Source organism: Anabrus simplex, chromosome 3, assembly GCF_040414725.1.
Source record: "Anabrus simplex isolate iqAnaSimp1 chromosome 3, ASM4041472v1, whole genome shotgun sequence".
In the NCBI taxonomy this organism is placed as follows: domain Eukaryota; kingdom Metazoa; phylum Arthropoda; class Insecta; order Orthoptera; family Tettigoniidae; genus Anabrus; species Anabrus simplex.
The window spans coordinates 68,360,263-68,381,143 of record NC_090267.1 but is presented as its reverse complement, the minus strand read 5'-3'; the positions used below and the strand labels follow the sequence as shown (position 1 = coordinate 68,381,143).

The window sequence follows — 20,881 nt, the reverse complement described above, 5'->3', positions numbered from 1 at the left end:
GTTTCAGGTTTTGGCAGTTTTGGAGGTTTTGGAGCAAAGCCTGCTGTAACTACTACTACGGGGACATTTGGTGGCTTCGGGAATATGTCATTTGGAACAGGTAGTGCTTTAAATATTGTGTGTCTAGTTGTGTATTTGTATAGGAGTTACAGTGAGTTGGCTGTGCGGTAAGGGTTCTGTAATCAGATCAAAAATTAGATGTAGGGTTTTTCCGGCGTTTGCTCTATTAACCAGTGTTTTGTCTTAGGTCTGACACTAGACTCGTCAGAGTGGGATGTCGGACCCTACCCACTGACTCTGCCGCAACAGTCCAACTTATAAAGCCTCTAGGTACATCCATGGCTTCCTTAACCCCTCAGCGCCGACCTCTATACGTGGTATAGACCCTCTTTTCTTCCGTAGCCGCCGACCTCTATACGTGGTATAGACCCAGGCATGGTTTCGCATTTACGGCTATAGCGCGAAGAGTTTCGGAGTTATGGATTTGCAAATTGTTTTGTTTCCAAGAAGAAATGTTGGGGTTTATCAGTACTGTAAAATAAGAATGAAGATCGTTAAAATGTAGTTGTTTTTTGTAAGGATAAATATTTGTCAAGTAAGTCTGAGCACTAGTAATCTCTGCTTTTTTAAAGTCTGTTTGCTTCATTCTTTCCCACGTAATAAAATAAATAAATGATGATCTGAGAAGTTTGTCTTTTCGTGTGATGTTCTTTGCTCTATTTATACATTGGGAGTGCGGTTTATTTATTATATTTTTCTTTATTTCTCGGCTTGTAATATTTTCGTAACTCTCCACGAGCGCTCTGTGTAGGTATCAGTTTGTGCTGCTTTCTGTCATACGATACGAGAACCAGTTGTTCATGGTATATATCTCGTTTGAAAGACGATGTATCGACCTTTTATCTGATATATGTATCGAGTTGGTTTGTTTCGTCATGAATGTTATTCCCCTCATTCAGATTCGTCCTGCTGCTTCCGGCCTCGCTGCAGCTTTATCAGTCCGTGTGACGTGCCGCGCTCAGCCGTGGTTTGACTGACAGTAATGTGCTTGAAATATTGTATAATTTAGATGAAAGTTTAGTCGGAAGTAGTAGTGACAGTATTAGCAGCAGCGATAATGAAATAGATGATGTAGCAGTGGTAAATGATGAGAGTGACGATGAGGAGGAAACAGTACTTGGAAATTTCGTGTAGGAGACTATTGATAATTATACAGGTCAAAGGGACGTTTTCAACAGTAAATTCGGATTCCTAAATTCTCTAATAACATCCAGAAAAGTCACAGGGACAAACATTGAGCAGTTATCTTATCGGGTTCAGCTGGAGGAAGGTTTGTTTACAAAATATACTCGCTCGGGCCGGGAAACGAAATATTCAAGGCCGGCGCGCATCAGATAATACAGTTCCAAGGTTGCAGGAAAGACATTTTATCATGAAATTATCACACAAGTGTGAGAAATACAAACCTCAGAGACGTTTTATCGTGTGTTCAAAACACGGAGAAAAGACGACGTCGGTGTACTGCTGCCAGGAGTGTGACTTGGGTCTCTGTCTCGAAGAGTGCTTCGAACTCTATCACATGAAACTAAATTACTAAGATAATGTGGAATTATTATGTCATTATCTGCATGTACATAGTTCTATCATAAGGAATTCAAAATTTCGTGAATATCGGGCTACTCTTATACTTGTAGTAACGCTTTAAGTGAATCAATGTATTTCAGTCGCGTGTAGTTGAAATCTCATCCGGCCGCGGGGTAGGAAGCTCCTAAAATGGTTGCGACGCTGAGGGGTTAAGAGACATTACGTGTTTAATAACAAGCAGCCCTTACGGAATTCAATAGATTTTTGTGAGATTTTTAGCAAATTTAATCTTCAACCAAATCAAGCAATATGTTCTTTCGATGTGATTAATATGTACCCAAATATTCCGACTAGTGACACAGTTAACATTATCTATGATAACATTTGTAAACATAGTGGCCTCAGTAGAAAGGAGATCGATGAATTTATGAAACTATTGAACTTTGTTCTGGACAACAATTATTTTACATTTAACAAAAAAATTTATAAACAGAACGGTTTAGCAATGGGTGACCCAATATCGGGCATCCTAGCTGACATTTACATGGACTCAATTGAACACATAAAAATAAAAACTAATATTAAAGGGGTTTGCTTATGGTTGAGATATGTGGACGATACATTCATAATAATTGATAAAGATGTTACCAATAGTAGTGAAATTTTGGAAAAATTAAACAATATCGACCCTAACCCGAGTTTTACTAAGGAAGATGAAGACAAGGGTTCCTTAAATTTTCTAGATATAACAGTTAGACGAACCAATAACACTTTTGAATTTCAAATATATAGAAAGCCTACACATTCTCTGATAGCTATAAATAATTCCTCATTACACCCTAGCTCCCAGAAACAAGATCTTTTCATAGTTTAATTTATAGAGCACTAAGAATCCCTCTTTCCCCTACTAACTTAAGGAATGAGTTGAACTACATAAGAAACCTAACCAGACTTAATGGGTTTAAGGTCGAGATGGTAAACCGCTTAATTCACAAAATCAAAAATAAGTTATCCACGAATCTCATACCCGACAAACCAAAAAGAACTAAGTACGCCACTTTCACTTATAGTAGCCCAGTGGTCCACCAAATTGCGAATTCTTTCAGTAAACATAATATGAACGTAACCTTTCGAACAATTAACACAACTCAAAACATATTTTTTAATTATAATAAGATTAATTACGACAATAATAGATATTCAGGTTCAGGAGTTTATAGATTAACATGTTCTCAGTGTGGAAAATCTTATGTTGGACAGACTGGGCGCAGCTTTTATATAAGGTACATGGAACATTTCAATGCCGAAAAACATAATAAATACTCGGCAATGAGCACCCACATGAAGGAAACTGGACACCGGTTCACTACAATAGAAAAAGATCTCACAATCAGGAATACAGGCAAAGGCAAACTTTTGAATGAATTAGAGAGTATTTACATTTTCTTGGACAGGACATATAATAAAGATCGTAATCTTAATGACGACACGGAAGTCCGCTACATATTTTAATGCCTAAGTTATTGAATACGGTCAACCCAAACCATAGTAAAGTCCCTCAGATATTTAAATCCTTAGAATTAAAGACTCCCTCTATTTCGTTAAATACTGACGCCATACTTGCTCCTTCAAGTAACGCCCCTCCTATACTGGCTACAACACGTGAGGCTCTGCCTACCAGTACCCCCTCTTCCCCTCAGCATTCCCCAACACCTGCACAGCGTCGATACTACACTAGAAGTAGGAACTTCAAACAGACTAACGCTGCAGACACATTAGGACATACATTACATTTTGGGAATAAGTAAGTACACATTATTCAACGTATAGTTTTCAGTGATATATTCTGGGCCTAATTTCCCGTCGTCAAGTTAGCTTTCCGTTTCATTCCAGACTGACAACATTGTTTACTACGGACATCCACCTCTACAGGAGGCATTTTCTGGTTGCACGAAATTGTCGTCCAGCCTACCTTCTTTTATTTGATATTTTAGCAGTGTTTTACGGCAAATTCTTAGATGATATAGATGTTGATTCCCATAGGGAATCTGAAATATTTGTTCCGAATGAGTAAATTTATAATACCAATATAAATGGTCCGTTATTGGATATTATAAATTTTCCAGCTAACTCATTCCTGGTTGCCAGCGTTTCGCCCTCGTGTGCTAGGCTGGGCTCATCAGTTGGTACCTAGCACACCTACTTAGATGTTTTTTAGCACTTCATGACATACCACGATTTTTATCCAACTTTCCAAGACTCAAGATTTTCAAATCAAATAGATTCAATTCAACTCATTATTTCCATCCTTATTTTAAATAATGGCTTCAAACATGAGCATATACTGTCTCTTTTAACCGTCTTGTTCTTATCCCGTTGACGCCTTATTTTTGATATTCTGTTTTCCTAATGTATTATATATTGTTCAAGCTTTTCATCAAAAAGATCCATTTCAGTGTCAGACATGGATTACTTTTTAAAAACAATGTGTGACTATTACTTTCAGATGAACATTTCAATTTTTCAAAGTGATTTTAGTATAGTTCTGTTTTATTCAATATTTTTGTACTGTAAACATTTTGCATCCACAGTATTAACACTTATAAATATTCATCAATACATTTTACGTAAGTTATTATTACTCCTTAGACCATGTGTGTTTTAAGATTGATTGAGGCTGATGATGCCCAATAAATAGTGCACTATAAATTGAGGATAATTATGTCCACCTTTTCAATACAAAAACAATGTGACATCATTAACACATCACATATTTATTACCTTTCAAACATTGGTGATGTGTTAATGACGTCACATTGTTTTTGTATTGAAAAGGTGGACATAATTATCCTCAATTTATAGTGTAAATCTAGATTCAATAGGACCAAAATGAAGTTCTTAACTTTAAATCAATAAATAGTGGGCGAAACATGTACCCTTCAAATTTCTGATAATTTCCATGTGTATTTAACCACACTATAGTGGAATAAATTTGTATTGAATAGGTGGTATTAAAATTACTCCTTGTATAAACTTTGTGATTAGCTATTTTTCAATACGGAATAATGAAAAAAAAAATTGTTTTTTAAAGGGTTGTGTAGCCATGAGCTTGCATTCGGAGGATGGTAGGTTCGAATCCCACCAAACCCACCATTGGCAGCCCTGAAAATAGTTGCTACAGTTTCCCATTTTCTTACCAGGTAAATGCCTTAAGGCAATGGCCACTGCCTTCCCAGTCCTAGCCCTTTCCATCCTTGTTGCTGAAAACCTGTGATGTGTTAGTGCGGCATGAAACTACTAGCAAAAAAATAAAGAAAGAAAGAAGGAAGTTGCTCCATAAGATAAAACAAACTCATTTTGTTCTAGAAAATTCAAAACATAGTTATGAAATGCTATTCTTTCAATTGATGCTCTAGTCAGACTTGGTGTAGCTATTTGTAGGAAATAGCTTCAAAATACACTGAGTGGCCAAAAGTCATGGGAAGACACTGAATGTGATGTTAATAACAAGTTGCTCCTCCACAAGCCCTCAAAACGGCAGCAGTACGACAAGGCATTGACCCTGCTACCCACAGTTGGTCTTGTGTAGTTGGTGCGGGGTTCATGGAGAGTATACCAGCATTGATTGCATCCCATAAATGCTTGACTGGATTAAGATAGGGGGATGTGGAGGGCCAATTCATGGTCATAACTTCACTGGAGCGCTCCTCCAACCACCTGCATGCCACTACAGAGCGCTGACATGGCGCAATTTCCTGTTAAAACGTGGCATCTCCATCAGGGTACTCTAGGGCCAGAAAGGGATGCAGATGGTCTGAAAGAATGTCCACATAACATAGCGTGCACTTGTCAGCGCTCCCTGTAGCCGGACAATAAGGCTTAATTGCGACCATGAGAACGCCACCCAGACCAGAACTGAGCGACCTCCTGCCTGGACACAAACTTGTTGACAAGCAGGGTCCATAGCTTCATGGGGCATACTCCACACTCTCATGCTATATATAAGAAATAAATTGACAAGAGGGTCCATCTTTTCAGTACAGTGTATCAAGTAAATGATATTACGTCAGTCTTGGTACTAGTTTGTCACTTAGTGGCCATCTTCAGCCAAATAAAAATTAAACAGATTATGTGATAACTAAAACATGTATAACAAAGACAATATTGCAGGAATAATTATAACATTAAATTACATATACAAATTCTCAAACTTGTAATTAAGAACATGTAATATGGACTTCTTTAACTCTGTAATAATGTAGTATCTTTGTAACATTTTATACAAAATCATCCTGGTTAATTAATAAGAGGTACGAGATAAAGGCTGATGATGCCCAGCTAGAGGGTGAAACAAGTCCCATTAATGATATTATGACAAGATATAAATCTTAATTATAAGAACTTTACATTGCATTGAATAGGTGGTTTTTAATAAATTCACACGACATTTGGACTTAACATACCGCTTAATTGAGCAGCTCTTCTCCTTTCTTCCAAGTCTTTCCAGCCCAAAGTTTGCAACATCTGTGCAAGTCTACTCTTTTGTTGGAATTCACCCAGAACAAATCGAGCTGCCTTTCTTTGGATTTTTTCCAGTTCTTGAATCAAGTAATCCTGGTGAGGGTCCCATATGCTGGAACCATACTCTAGTTGGGGTCTTACCAAAGACTTCTATGCTCTCTCCTTTACATTCTTACTCTAACCCCTAAATACCCTCATAACCATGTGCAGAGATCTGTACCCTTTATTTACAATCATATTTATATGATTACCGCAATGAAGATCTTTCCCTGTATTAACACCTAGGTACTTACAATGATCCCCCAAAGGAACTTTCATTCCATCAACGCAGTAATTAAAACTGAGAGGACATTTCCTATTTGTGAAACAACCCGACTTTTAACGCCGTTTATCATACCATTGCCCACTATCCATCTCGCACACAACCTTATTGAGGTCATTTTGCAGTTGCTCACTATCTTGTAACTTATTTATTACTCTGTACAGAATAACATCTGCGAAAAGCCTTATCTCTGATTCCACTTCTTTACACATATCATTGATATATATATATATAAGAAAACATAAAGGTCCACTAGTATTGCCTTGAGGAATTCTCCTCTTAATTATTACATGGTCAGATAAAGCTTCACCTACTCTAATTCTCTGAGTTCTATTTTCTAGAAATATAGCCACCCATTCAGTCACTCTTTTGTGTAGTCCAGTAGCCCTCATTTTTTGCCAGTTCGCTCCCATGATCTACCCTATCAAATTCCTTAGATAGGTCAGTAGCGATACAGTCCATTTGACTTCCTAAATCCAGGATATCTGCTATATCTAGCTGGAATCCTACAAGTTGAGCTTCAGTGGATTAACCTTTCCTAAACCCAAACTGCCTTCTATCAAACCAGTTATTAATTTTGTAAACATGTCTAATATAATCAGAAAGATGCTTTCCCAAAGCTTACATTCCATGCATGTCAAACTGACAGGTCTGTAATTTTCAGCTTTATGTCTATCACCCTTTCCTTTATACACAGGGGCTACTATGGCAACTCTCCATTCATGTAAACAATCAATTAAGTACTTCAGATATGGTACTATATCCCAACCCATTGTCTTTAGTATTTCCCCTGAAACCTTATCAATTTCAGCTGCTTTTCTAGTTTTCAACTGTTGTATCTTACTGTGAATGTCATTGCTGTCATAGGTAAATTTCAATACTTCTTTAGTATTAGTCACCTCCTCTATCTGGACATTATCTTTGTAACCAACAATCTTTACATACTGCTGACTGAATACTTCTGCTTTTTGAAGATCCTCACATACACACTCCCATTGTTCATTAATGATTCCTGGAATGTCCTCCTTGGAACCTGTTTCTGCCTTAAGGTACCTATATATACTCATCCATTTTTCACTAAAATTTGTATGACCGCCCATTATGCTTGCCATCATATTATCCTTAGCTGACTTCTCTGCTAGATTCAATTTCCTAGTAAGTTCCTTCAATTTCTCCTAACTTCCACAGCCATTTCTAACTCTATCTATCCAACCTGCTCCTCCTTCTTAGTCTCCTTACTTCTGTTATAATATGGTGGATCTTTACCATTCCTTACCACCTTTAAAGGTACAAATCTATATTCACATTCCTCAACAATTGCTTTAAACCCATCCCAGAGTCTGTTTACATTTTTATTTACCGTTTTTCACCGATCATAGTTACTTTTTAAAAACTCCCTCATGCCTGTTTTATCAGCAATATGGTACTGCCTAATAGTCCTAATTTTAATAGCTTTCTTTCACACCCCGTGTGGGTGGGGGTCGCAGACGAAGAATTCATCCACGGTATTCCCTGCCTGTCGTAAGAGGCGACTAAAAGGGGCAACCAAGGGATGATCAAATTAGAACCATCAAACTACTTGTGATTAGTATCACCACGTGGGGAACACCCTGGGTTGCTTTTACTTGCGCATAGTACCACGATGTTAGGTACCCAATAAGTTTGTGATTAGTAGCAATAGAGTCCTCCTCTATGAACCATGTGACCTTGCCGCGGTGGGGAGGCTTGCGTGTCCCAATGACGCAGATAGCCGAGCCGCAGGTGCAACCATATCGGATGGGTATCTGTTGAGAGACCAAACTAACGAATTGTTCATCAAAAGGGGGGTAGCAGCCTTTCGAAGTTGCAAGGGCGGCAGTCTGGATGATTGACTGATATGGCCTTGTAATAACACTCAACATGGCTTAGCTGTGTTGATACTGCTACACGGCTGAAAGCAACGGGAAACTACAGCCGTAACTAACTCCTGAGGACATGCAGCTCTCTCTGTATGAATGTTGTACTGATGATGGCTTCCTCCAGGGTAAAATATTCCGGAGTTAAACTAGTCCCCCATTTTGATTTTTCGGGTGAGGACTACACGAGAGGGGGCGATCATCAGGAAGATGGATACTGACATTCTGCGAGTCGGAGCGTGGAATGTTAGAAGTTGTGGTAGGTTAGAGAATCTGAAAATGGAAATGGATAGAGTAAAGTTAGATGTAGTTGGTATAAGTGAAGTACGTTGGCAGGAAGAACGGGATTTTTCGTCAGGTGACTACCGAATTATCAACACAAAATCAAACAAGGGAAATGCAGGAGTTGGTTTAATAATGAATAAGAAAATAGGGCAGCGGGTAAGCTACTACGACCAGCATAGTGAAAGAATTATTGTTGTCAAGATAGACACCAAACCAATGCCCACCACAATAGTGCAGGTCTACATGCCTACTAGTTCAGTGGATGACGAGGAAATCGAAAGAATATATGAAGAGATAGAAGATTTAAAACAATATGTAAAAGGTGACGAGAATCTAATTGTGATGGGAGACTGGAATGTAGTGGTAGGCCAAGGAGGAGAAGGTAATACAGTAGGAGAATTCGGATTGGGACAAAGGAACGAAAGAGGAAGTCGGCTGGATGAATTCTGCACTGATCATAGTTTAGTCCTTGCCAATACTTGGTTCAAACACCACAAACGACGGCTGTATACGTGGATGAGACCTGGAGACACTGGCAGATATCAAATAGACTTCTTTATGATTAGGCAGAGATTCAGAAATCAGGTGTTGGATTGCAAAACTTTTCCAGGAGTAGACGTGGACTCTGACCACAACTTGCTGGTCATGAAATGCCATCTGAAGTTGAAGAAAGGAAAGGATGCCAAAAGATGGGGTCTAGACAATTTGAAAGAAAAGAGCGTGAGGGATTGTTTCAGGGAACATGTGGCACAAGGGCTAAATGAAAAGGCTGAAGGAAATACAATAGAGGAAGAGTGGATAGTCATGAAAAATGAAGTCAGTAGGGCTGCTGAAGAGATGTTAGGAAGGAAGAAAAAATCAACTAAGAATCAGTGGATAACTCTAGAGTTACTAGACCTGATTGATGAACGACGGAAATACAAGAATGCTAGAAATGAAGAGGGCAGAAAAGAATACAGGCGATTAAAGAATCAAGTGGATCGAAAGTGCAAGGTAGCTTTCTAAGGAAGAATGGCTGAAGGAGAAGTGCAAGGATGTCGAAGGTTGTATGATCCTGGGAAAGGTAGATGTTGCATACAGGAAAATCAAGGAAACCTTTGGAGAAAGGAAATCTAGGTGTATGAATATTAAGAGCTCAGATGGAAAGCCACTTCTAGGAAAAGACGACAAAGCAGAAAGATGGCAAGAACATATCCAACAGTTGTATCAAGGTAAAGATGTAGATGTTGTAAACAAGATAAGGTTTACAAGAACACAACTTATTTGCTTCACACAGAATTCTACAGTATGTACAGGAATAAAACATAAAATTGTCTTGAAGCAAAGTAGATGATTAATCTTGAGAGAGTTTCTGTTTTTATACACTATGTACACTCTGAATGTATTTACACTCACTGCTATCTTGAAAAGATAGTTCTTGGGAAAGATATAGTTCATGATAGTTGAAAACTAGCATAGATTAGCTAAGAGAGTTCCTTCTAACTTGAAGTGTCTGAGTTCATAAGCTTGTACTAAATGAAAGCTATGTTCACAATTAGAGAATCTAATGTGTGTGTCGGAGCTTGAGTGAGCTTGGGGATGTGTGGCATACAACATCGGGGCTCGACATGGATGAAGGAACGGGAAAGTGGAGTAGTGACCTGAGGTGAAACCTCATACTACCAGAATTCCGTCCACCTGGTCAAGACATATTTTTAAGAGGAGTAGCCTCCGTGTTCGATGTTCAGTGTATTCTGGAGCAGGACACTGGGGAGAATCCTCATGAGTGACAGACAGGGAGCTCCTTATATACTGCACACGACGTAACAGACACGCGCACTGAAGACTGCGCGTTGAGTCTCGAATAATCCACGCTTGCGTGCGTGCGGATGGCTGGCGTTGAGCGAAGAGAGCGGAGGACATACAACAGTAGATAATTTGGTTCTGGAACAAGAAGAGGCTGTTGATGCTGATGAAATTGGAGACCCAATTTTGAGGTCAGAGTTTGACAGAGCTGTGAGAGACCTAAATAGGAACAAGGCACCTGGAATTGATGACATTCCTTCTGAATTACTGACTGCCTTAGGAGAAAGCAGCATGGCAAGGTTATTCCATTTAGTGTGTAAGATGTATGAAACGGGAGAAGTCCCATCTGATTTTCGGCAGAATGTTGTTATACCTATACCCAAGAAAGCCAGTGCTGACCAGTGTGAAAACTACCTCACCATTAGTTTAGTATCTCAAGAAAGTAGTGCTGCGTATTGTGGTGGAAAGCATTCTGAAAAATAGTTTGGAGTGATGGACACTGAGCAAGAGACAAAGGGGTAAGATTGGTGGTGTGGAAATCGATGTGTTATGGCGGAGCATGGAAATTGGCTGAGGAATAAATACCATATTTCCTCCCATATTAGACCCCCCCACTTTTTTTGTCGTAAACGACAGCTGGCGGACATTCTTATCTACAAAACAGACATATTGCATGACTGATGCGTACTTGCAGTGCACGGGTCGGACATATGAAACTACCTGTTTGTGAGACATCATTGGAGCTGCAGTACACTTCGGAGGCGGACATTTCTTAACTATGAGATGCGTGCTCTCATTGCATGGGTCGGACGGACAAAACTATTCACAAATTTAAGTGATGTCATCAGAGTTTCATTGCAGCCTGTACCTGCTTCAAAGCAGAATCGTTGTTGTTCTCTGAATTACGTTTGGGGGGGGGGGGTCTTATATGCAAGCTTTATTTATTTATTTTTTTCATTTTCTTTGTCTCCAAAAGCTAGGGGGATCTAATGTCCGAGGATGTACAGTATGTAAGAACAGTAGCGGCAATGAGGGGGGGGGGGGGGTTGCCCGCCACTTTGTGCGGGGGAAAAAACATTACATTTATATTCCATTTTACCTGGCTGAAACAAGGAATTATAGGAATTATTAAAACAAGCACTTTGTACAAGCCCTGCTGTCTTATCAGCTAATTATTTCCTTTATAATCTTTCATTATTAACAAAACTATTAGCTAGCGGTAATACGCATAAAATGTCGTTCGTCGTTTTTAACCTATTTGTATAGCGCCACAGCAAGTAGTGGAGACTTTGCATGTTCTATGAGGAAGGTTTGCAGGGGATATTGTTTGCCAAGGTCATGGACACCGAGATACAATTCTCCTGCTTGCCGCGCACATTCGTCAGTCTGGCAGTCTCTTTAGTGTCTGTTAGTTTCTTTTAGTTTATTAGTGTGTGGTCAAATACTAAATAATTTATAATTGTATAATCACGCCGTACTTCTATTTAATTGTAATACATGTGTAATTGTTGTTCCTTTGGTGAAAGTTTTATCGTCTAGTATTGAATAAAAATCTCAAGGAAAAAAGCTAATGTTAGACAGTTAAGTTGGTAGGCTGTCAACTGTACCTTCCGTCGAAATTCGCTCAGAGAGCATAAAAGTTTATAAATATGTAGCTTTCCTTTCAGTTTTGATATTTTAACCCCTCCCCGGCCGCTATTCCACAAACCCGGGTACTCTGTTGTCTAATGTTTTTGCCTCCCTACTTTTAATTCCCAATCGCCGCTACTGTGTAAGAATAGAGATAGATCTGGAAGAACCATTTACGGATAGGATTGATGCACGACCACTTACATAGTTTCGACATTCCTGGCAGATGGAGGAACAGCGGTGGTCACTGCGTTTGCTCAACTGATCTCCACCATAGAGATGGTGTCGTGGGAGGCAAAGGGCAACCTGGAGAGGAACAATAACCAAAGCCATGGAAAGGAGAGGTCTATCCGAAGAAGACTGGCAGGATAGGAATATGTGGTATCTGAGAACAGGCAACTGCTGAAAAGTGGAAATGCTTGCAAAAGTAAGTACACGGATGAGCCGTTGCATTATCACTACCCCGATCCGGAAACATTATAACATGTCTGGAGCAGGGAAAGTAATACACGTCATGCTGGGAGTAACAGTAAGGCATGGCCGGACTTTCAGTACTCATTCCTCACACAAAGAAGGAAATGTTATATGACATGGATCTGGAAACACTTTACTTCCATGTTAGAACTCATTTTCTACAACTCTACATAGTACATTGATCATAGGAAACACACTGGAAAAGAACATACCACACGAAAAACTCTATTTTACATGAAATGTTCAAAATATCCTCCGTTAACATTGATAAACGCATCAACCTGTCATTGCTGGTTGAGACCTAGCCAGTGATTTGGGTAGAAATTTATGAAATGTATGTTACAGGCAGCACAGAGAGATTGAATGTGAAATGAATATACAGTCGAAACTGGTTAAGACGTCCCTCTCTAGCATGTTTCCCTCGTTATTACACCATTATTTCAAAGTCCCAGGCCATGCTCTATTAAATACATGCTAAAAAATCATGGATAGCACTTATATGTCACTCTTTAGTACATTCTTAACTCCCACCGTAAGAAATTTAAATTAGCATTCTCGGCCATGTTGTGCACACGACGGGTCAGCGACAACTGGCCTGGATAAGGATTTGGTAGAGAACTTAATTTCACAGCCCTGGAGCGCGATTGCCTGTCAGCCTACAGCTGCAGGGAGCATCAGTTCCAAATCAGTCTTTGCGATAGTGGTTTGGATTGCGCAGCAGTAGCTTGTCTGACATGTTGGTGCATAATTTTACATTCGTAAGTGAATTGTGTAACAACATACATAAATTAGGCCCATTGTACTTGGACATAGTGGTTTGCAGGACATTCATGGAGAAGAAGAAAGCTAGACATATGATGAAAAATAAGTTTATTGAGAAAGTGGATACTAATCCACACATGAAATGTGTGCAAATCACCTAGATGTTGGATATTTCTATGACAACTTTAAACATAATTGTGAGCAACATGTATAGTTGGCGTTTCTAAGAACTTTTTTCCTTGATGCTTTACGATGTTGGTTTTCTTAAAATGTGTAATTTATTTCATTAATTATAATTGTAAACACTTGTTTCTTTATCATCATAATTATTTTTACATTCAAACCTGGAATGGAATGCTTTACCCCCTGAAATCAGTAATTGTTCAATTACTTCCATGTTGGTGTTTTCATCGGTATCCGTGTCATCAGCCAAGTTGATAACAAACCGTTCAAGGACTTCCTCCACAATGCCATCCAGCTTCCACATATTAGCTTCCTCCTCATTGATAACATGTTGAATACATAATTTCCAGCATTCAACAGTGACAGTGTCAAGTCCTTTAATCGATAGTTCTCATACTTTTTTCATGGTAAAATTGACATTATTTCGAGCCACATATCCCTTAACCTGGCTCCATACAAGCTCTATCGGCTTTAAGGAGCAATGATACGGAGGAAATCTTCATACGTGCCGTCCCGACTCCGCTGCAGCCTTGTCAAGTCAGTACTCGTTACAAGCATCATGAATGTGCTGTGGTATTAGTGCCAGTAGTTCAACTTAAATACACTGCAGATCATAGAAAATTCCTTTCATGTCTAGCCAGATCTGTATACTCACCTTTCTCCAAGACTTGTCCGGAATTCTCCCTAGTTTAACAGAATGATAGGGAGCATTGTTAATCACAGCATTGCTTTCTAGGCATGGAAGAATTTCAACAAACCATTTCTCAAATATGTTTCCATCTACTTCCACATGATAATCCTTTGTAGACTTAGACTCGAACAGTAACAATCCCCCTTCCACAAAACAATTATTTCCTGTGTGGAGAACAATAAGCAGTTTACCCATGCCAGAGGGAGATTTCAACCCACTCAATAATCCCCTAAGAAATCCATCTTTGCTGGATTTTATAGTTTAATCTTTCCAAATGTTTGTAGTAGTGTGCCCAGCATTTACCCACGTTTCATCAAGGAAATAAATAGGTCTACCTTCTTCACATCTGATGTAAATACTTTCTTCTCCACAACTCTATTTCATCTTTTTCGATAAGCGCCCACTGGCGATTTCGAGACATGTAAGAAAAGTTCATAGTTTTTAAAAGTCTTTTAAGAGTTGCATGCCTCTGATCCCTTTGTCCCAATAAAACCTGAACAGGGCGCTTATTGTCCATTTTTATACACTTTGATCCTGTTTTGCCCTTTTTCATTTTCTTAAATTCATAGTATGACTTCATTATTGTATGTTCAGACACAATTTGTTATATTTGGAAGTTGAAAACATCCATACCATGACTGTTATCCACATTTGTGAAAGCACTCCCTTTGCGATGTCAAAATTCTGAAACAATTGTTAGAACTGCTATATTAATCCATTCCGCTACAGTGACGGGTACAACTGTCAAGACTTCCAAATTCATTAACATGCGTGTACTCAAGTCGGAAATACGTCTACCGATTTTTTTTCCATTGTGATGATGTATTTTAGAATTATGTTCCTAGGTAGTGCTAGCGTGTTCACATGCCATTGTTATTATCCGAAGACCATTTCGTGAATATATATTTTGCTTCTAAAGTTGGTCATCTTGTTCATGAAATGAATGCTACTGTGCAAGAAATCATGTAAACACTTCAAGGAGGAAGAGGAAAGAATTCTGCAATTTCTCTTGATAGTGGTGATGAAGATAACTCAGAATTACCTGATAGTATTTTTAGCAGTGATATGCATCTGAGAACTGTGACTGCACTCATGAAAGTGATGGTGAGGTTGAAGATAACTCCGTACATAACCTCCCCACGTCAAACAATTGGAACGGAAATTTGGCCAGTAATCTTCCAAATGGCAATGCATGTGCAGTTTTTGGGGAGCTGAATACTATAATCAGGAGGCGTCTGGGTGATAATGTTACAGAATATGAAGTTGTGAGTCACTTCCTTACAGACGCTTTTTGGGAGGTAGTTTGCAAGGAAACCAATGTCTATGCAAATAAAATAATTGATTCTGTTGAAAACAACCCAATGAAAAATAAGTTGTATGACGCTTACTGGTTCCCAGTCAGTCCAGATGAGCTAAAAGCACACTTAGCATTTTCTATATTGATATCACACTCAAAGAAATCAACACAGTAAAGTATTGGACTAAACAAATGGTTGTGAAGTCCCCTATATTTGGAGAAACAATGCCCTCCAGAAGATTTGCAGCAATATCAAGATATCCTCATCTTGCCACAGATTCACAAAAATCAGAAAGGGATAAATTGAGAAAAGTAAGTTCAATACGGACAAAAATGAAATTCTTAGATTTAAATGAATAACTTGGTGTTTGGAGAACAGTATACATGGACAACTGGTATAGTTCTCCTACATTATTCAGGCTATTGTTGGAGAGGGATACTAATGCAAGTAGAACAGTGTGACCAAACAGAAAGTTCATCCCACCTACCATCAAGTCCGCAAGTTTGAAGAAAGGCGAACTCTCATTCACCTCTTCCACTGGTATTTTAGCTATAAAATAGATCGACAAGAAATCTGTGCATATGATGTCAACAGTACATGCTACACCACACTTCGTAGAGGTTGTAAATAAGTGTGGTCAAGATAAGAAGGAACTAAAGCCAAATGTTGTAGTGGAGTACAATTCAGGAAAGGTTAGCATGGATTTGCATGACCAGCGCATAGCATCTTGCCCTCTCATGCGCCGGTATGTAAAAGGGTACAAGAAATTGTACTTCTACTTGCTGGTTGTGACACTGCAGAATTCTAACTACATACATGACATTCTGAGCACGAGGAAAAAGAGAATGAGCTTCTCATCATTCAGAGTCAACATTGCAGTGCAAATTCTGGAAGATGTTTCCCTTTCTGATTATGCCACTAGAGGACATCCCTCTCAAGATAGCAGACCAGTGAGACTACAGGGAAAGCACTGGTGTCTTTTTCGTGAAAATATTGCTCTTACAGCTAGTAAATCAGCCCCATCAAGGAGATGTAAAGTCTGTTTTGAGCATGGAATCTGGAAGGAATCTTGCTTGAGTGCAGCAGATGCAAAATTGCCCTCCGCATGGATGGATGTTTCAAGGTGTACCATGCCTTGACCTCTTAACCGGGGAGTTTCAACTAAGAAACGAACATTCGTGGCAGGGAATATATTTTGACTGAAAACAAGTTAATTCGTCATGCCCATTATCATGATGTGGGTGACGAGTTACCTCGTCACTCCCATTATGCTTCTGCAAATGTGCTTCCGCGAAAGACAAAGGAACTCGTCCCGCCCATTATGCGTGCATGCCTTCTCAGAAGATGAGTTATCTAGCCTGCCCGTTTTGACATAAGTATGTCTTACGACTGGTGGTCATCTGAAAATTTGTGTTACGGAAGTTAGCGTCGCAAAAGGCGTGACGGAAGTGTAACTCCTGCTGGCTGTGATGCAAGGTATGGATCAATGATCATACAGTGTTACCTAGCAACCATGCCGGCTATGTCTTACGGCTGGTGGTCATCTGAAATTAGGGGCCGTTGATGGATGGCCATGACCAAGAGACATATTTATGATCATTTGATTTTTGCGAAGGAAAAAGTGGTTCTTTTGATTTGCATTTGTTAATTCAAGCCATAATTCAGTATTTGATTCAACTTTAGGCAAGATAATATCTTCTCCCTCTACTTCTGACATCTATAAAGCATGCCACGACCGTGTGTCATACAAGTTTTACTTGAAGCAAGCTGGTGCAACACAAAGTGAATGCATGTGAAATATTGTGCAATAGTCAGTTACACGATGTCAGTGTAAAACAGAAAACTCAAATGAAAGTTCTGTAAGTGTTTCTAGAAGCGAATAGAAACAAATATCGCGTAGATTGTTGACACAGTAAGAAGCAAATTGTTCAAGTGAATTCCATGACTCTCCCCCATCAGTTAGTGGGAGGAACTCGTGAACCAATCAGACTTAAAAATGTCGTACTTTTGGAGAAGTAGAGGGGAAAAGCTTTGAGAAACGTTGAACGTAAGATATAGGGAATGATACTTCGACAGATCAGTGAGAATCTGTCCAACTACCGTGCGAACAATATGTGTGTGGCTGTGAGCCAGAATAGTTCAGAATTTTCAGGTTATGTACGTAGCAGTGAGCCGCAGAATCAGTTAAATGTGGCTAGGCAAGACGGTCTAGAAATTGTAAATGATTACGCGAGGCAGTGAAGGAATCACTGTGTACAGCATAGTTAGCAGACTGCTAGTACAAAGATTTAGAGCTGCAACGACTAAGTCACTTTGTCGTAGTTGTGAGCCTAAAGACTGGGAACGAAGTCAGGAAGGCCGAGTGTCAGCGAGCCTATCCTATCAGTAAACATAACCTTGTAGTCAGAACTGTTGGGAGATAGATTGTTCTGATCTACGACGGAGTTTGAGGGTGTTGTGTTCGAGTCCCGGAGTTTCGCATCCACTTGAACTAAACATTGCTTCACTCATTTTGACTACAGAATTGTGGGCGCAGAGAAGAAGTCAAGAAAAAAGACGACTCAGTTGGAAGAAATTTTCAATCAACAGCTAAGTAATTACCAAGTTTTGTAGGGTTTGATCTTACTGTATCACAGAGTGTAAATGAACTGGATAGTCAAGGACTTTGAGAGAGACTACCTAACCCAGAGCTGTAAGTGTATCTGTAAAAAGATTTTCAGGTTTCTTAATTTACAATTTGTAAACGTATAATGTGTGCCTATCTAATCAATATAGGTGAAGGGAAGAGAGAGAGAGAGAGAGAGAGTGTGTGTGTGCGCGTGTGTGTGTGTGTGTGTGTGTGTGCGTGTGTGTGTGTGTGTGTGTGTGTGATATCTTGTTATTGCTAAGATTAAGCTCACAAAAAATTCGAACCCAAGTCCCCAGCCTGCTGGAACCTTAAGATCACGACAAGCAGTCGTAGAACCACACTCGACAACAATAAGAGACGAGATAACAATTTTCAAAGGCTTTAGAAGAGTTAACTCATCAGTACCCGATTAACATCTACTGGTAGACGAATTAACTCGTCAAACCCGATTGACACAGATATTTTCATTTAAGAAATATTTTCATTTTATATTTAAGAAATTGTGTTACGAGAAACTTCTATTACGCTCTCTCACAAGACTCTAACAGACACTTGAAGTGCGCCTGCGCTGTGAGTGAGTTTCTACATTGGTTGTTCCCCCTCCTGTCCCTTCCCTTCTCAAACGTAGTCTTGGTGGCTGGTTGCATCCAGCGTTAGATTCTCACTAATTATTTGTCGCTCTCTTGAGCAACTACTGGGAGGTTCCTTTCGAACCCAAGGCTTCTGGGCTGCGAACATCGGAGCGTAAGTCGTGAGCGAATATTGTATGTGTGTGTATTGAGTGAAAGGTTAATGCTTGTGGCCGCGAATGGGTGTGTGTAAGTGGATTTGAGTTGTGCTTCTGTGTGTGCTGTGCTGTTTGGATGGGCCGGGTTCGTAGTCCAGGGGCCTATGGCCAGTTGAAGGCCGTTTCTTTTCTTTAATGTTAACTACTTGTCTCTATTATATTTTCTGGGGATAATAGATCTCCTGTTCTGTCTTATACGTAAGAGGCCAATAGAAGTTTATTGGTTAACCTTTAAAGAGTGTTTCAGCAATAATGTTATACATAATGTTGTACATATGTTGTTGTCAGTGAATTAAAGACAAATGGATTTACGGATGGAAAGCTCCCTAACCTCGGTCCACCTAGCTTCCTCTCTGGGCATGTTCCTATTTTCCTAGGCCCTAATGCTAGCACCTTCTCAGTATCAACTACTGGTAGACTAACTCGTCACGCCTGGTTAAGAGGTTCAAGGACTTCATTTAATTGTAGTAAGTTAAACTGTAACTCAAAATGTTTTTAGTTGGATGCAGTATGCTTTTGTAACCATTTTAGCATCTATAACATAATTGTAAAAAAATAATCTCATTCCAAGCTACATTTTTCAAGGAAAATAATTGCATGTCAGTGGGTTAAGCGTGTGTGTGGATGCCAGCCTGTGTAAAGTACCAATAATAATAATAATAATAATAATAATAATAATAATAATAATAATAGTGAAGTTATTAAAGATATGTATGTTGCGAGTGGTGATATTTCATCCTCGGTTTATAATCATGCCGTAAAGGAAGTGTAGTTTTGGGATAAAAGAAGAATATCCCTTCTTGAGAGAAGACACAACAACAAATGAGATAGGTACAGTGCATAGTTATCTTTTTTCTTTTCAATTTAACACTGAGTCCGTTCTGATATAAAACACTTGAGCAAGCAGAAACATAAACTGCCAGCCGCTGCTTCCAGAACCAATTCAAGTCAAGATGTTAAATAATTTTTCATGAAAAATACAATGAGGAAGTTAATTTATGAAAGTATATGTCTTGCACCGCAAGAAAGGTTGTTTGCGTTCCATGCAGAAAAACTAACCTCTCTTTTTGAGATCGATGGACTGCGCTTCTGCATTAGTGAGAAATTTGTCTCAAAAGAAATTCACTTGTGGACGAACAAAGTGCAAATCAATTTTAGCGAATGTCCTTTCAACTTTATGCAATGCGAGAAATAGCAGCTGAACTGAAAGAAGCGGAATATATTAGTTATGGTGGACACATCAAACCATAGAGATCTGAAGTTGGTGCCCGACCTTATTAGGTACTTCATCCCGAGTGAAGGTGTACAGGTCAAAGTTGAGTTTCAGAACATAACAGGAGAAACAGCAGAACTACTTGCAAATCATATCATAGATGTGTTGCAAAAGTACCAGATAACTGAGAAAATTATTGTGATTTCTGCAGATAAATGCAATACCAATTTTGGTGGATACAAACAAGGTGGTACCAACAATATATTTTCAAGACTGAGAAAAGAGTTAAAAATGAATATTCTTGGTATTGGGTGTGTTGCTCATGTTCATAATGGTGTCCACGCATGCCCATGCAACTGCTGATATTTTGCCTGTTGACGTCGAAAAGGTTATAAATAAAATATTTCAGTATTCTCATATTTATACTTTTTAAGGGTACAGTCAAAGGTTCCACCTTTACAATACTGAAAAATTATGTTTAATTAGGGTGACATTAACAAGGGTCGGGATATGTTTCGTCCTTTTTGGACATCATCAGCCAAAAATACTTGTAAGATGAGTAAAATAGACAAGGTCACAATAGTACACATTAAAATACACTGACTGACAGAGCAAATGCAACACCAAGAAGGAGTGGTTCGAAAGGGATGAAAGTTGGGGAAAAAACAGAGACGGCACGGACGAATAATTGATGTTTATTTCAAACCGATATGCAGGTTACACAATGCGCACGGCATCGACTTAGTAGGATGTAGGACCACCGCGAGCGGCGATGCACGCAGAAACACGTCGAGGTACAGAGTCAATAAGAGTGCGGATGGTG

General features: G+C 39.2%; 1 protein-coding gene across 1 annotated transcript in view; it reads left to right on the top strand.

Moving 5' to 3' along the window:
• Positions 1–20,881, top strand: part of Nup54 (nuclear pore complex protein Nup54) — a 140,183-nt gene that overhangs the window by 34,664 nt on the left and 84,638 nt on the right. Inside the window, exon 3 of the mRNA XM_067144108.2 lies at positions 8–100. Coding sequence (XP_067000209.2) covers positions 8–100 — 93 coding nt within the window. The remainder of the gene's footprint in view (positions 1–7; positions 101–20,881) is intronic.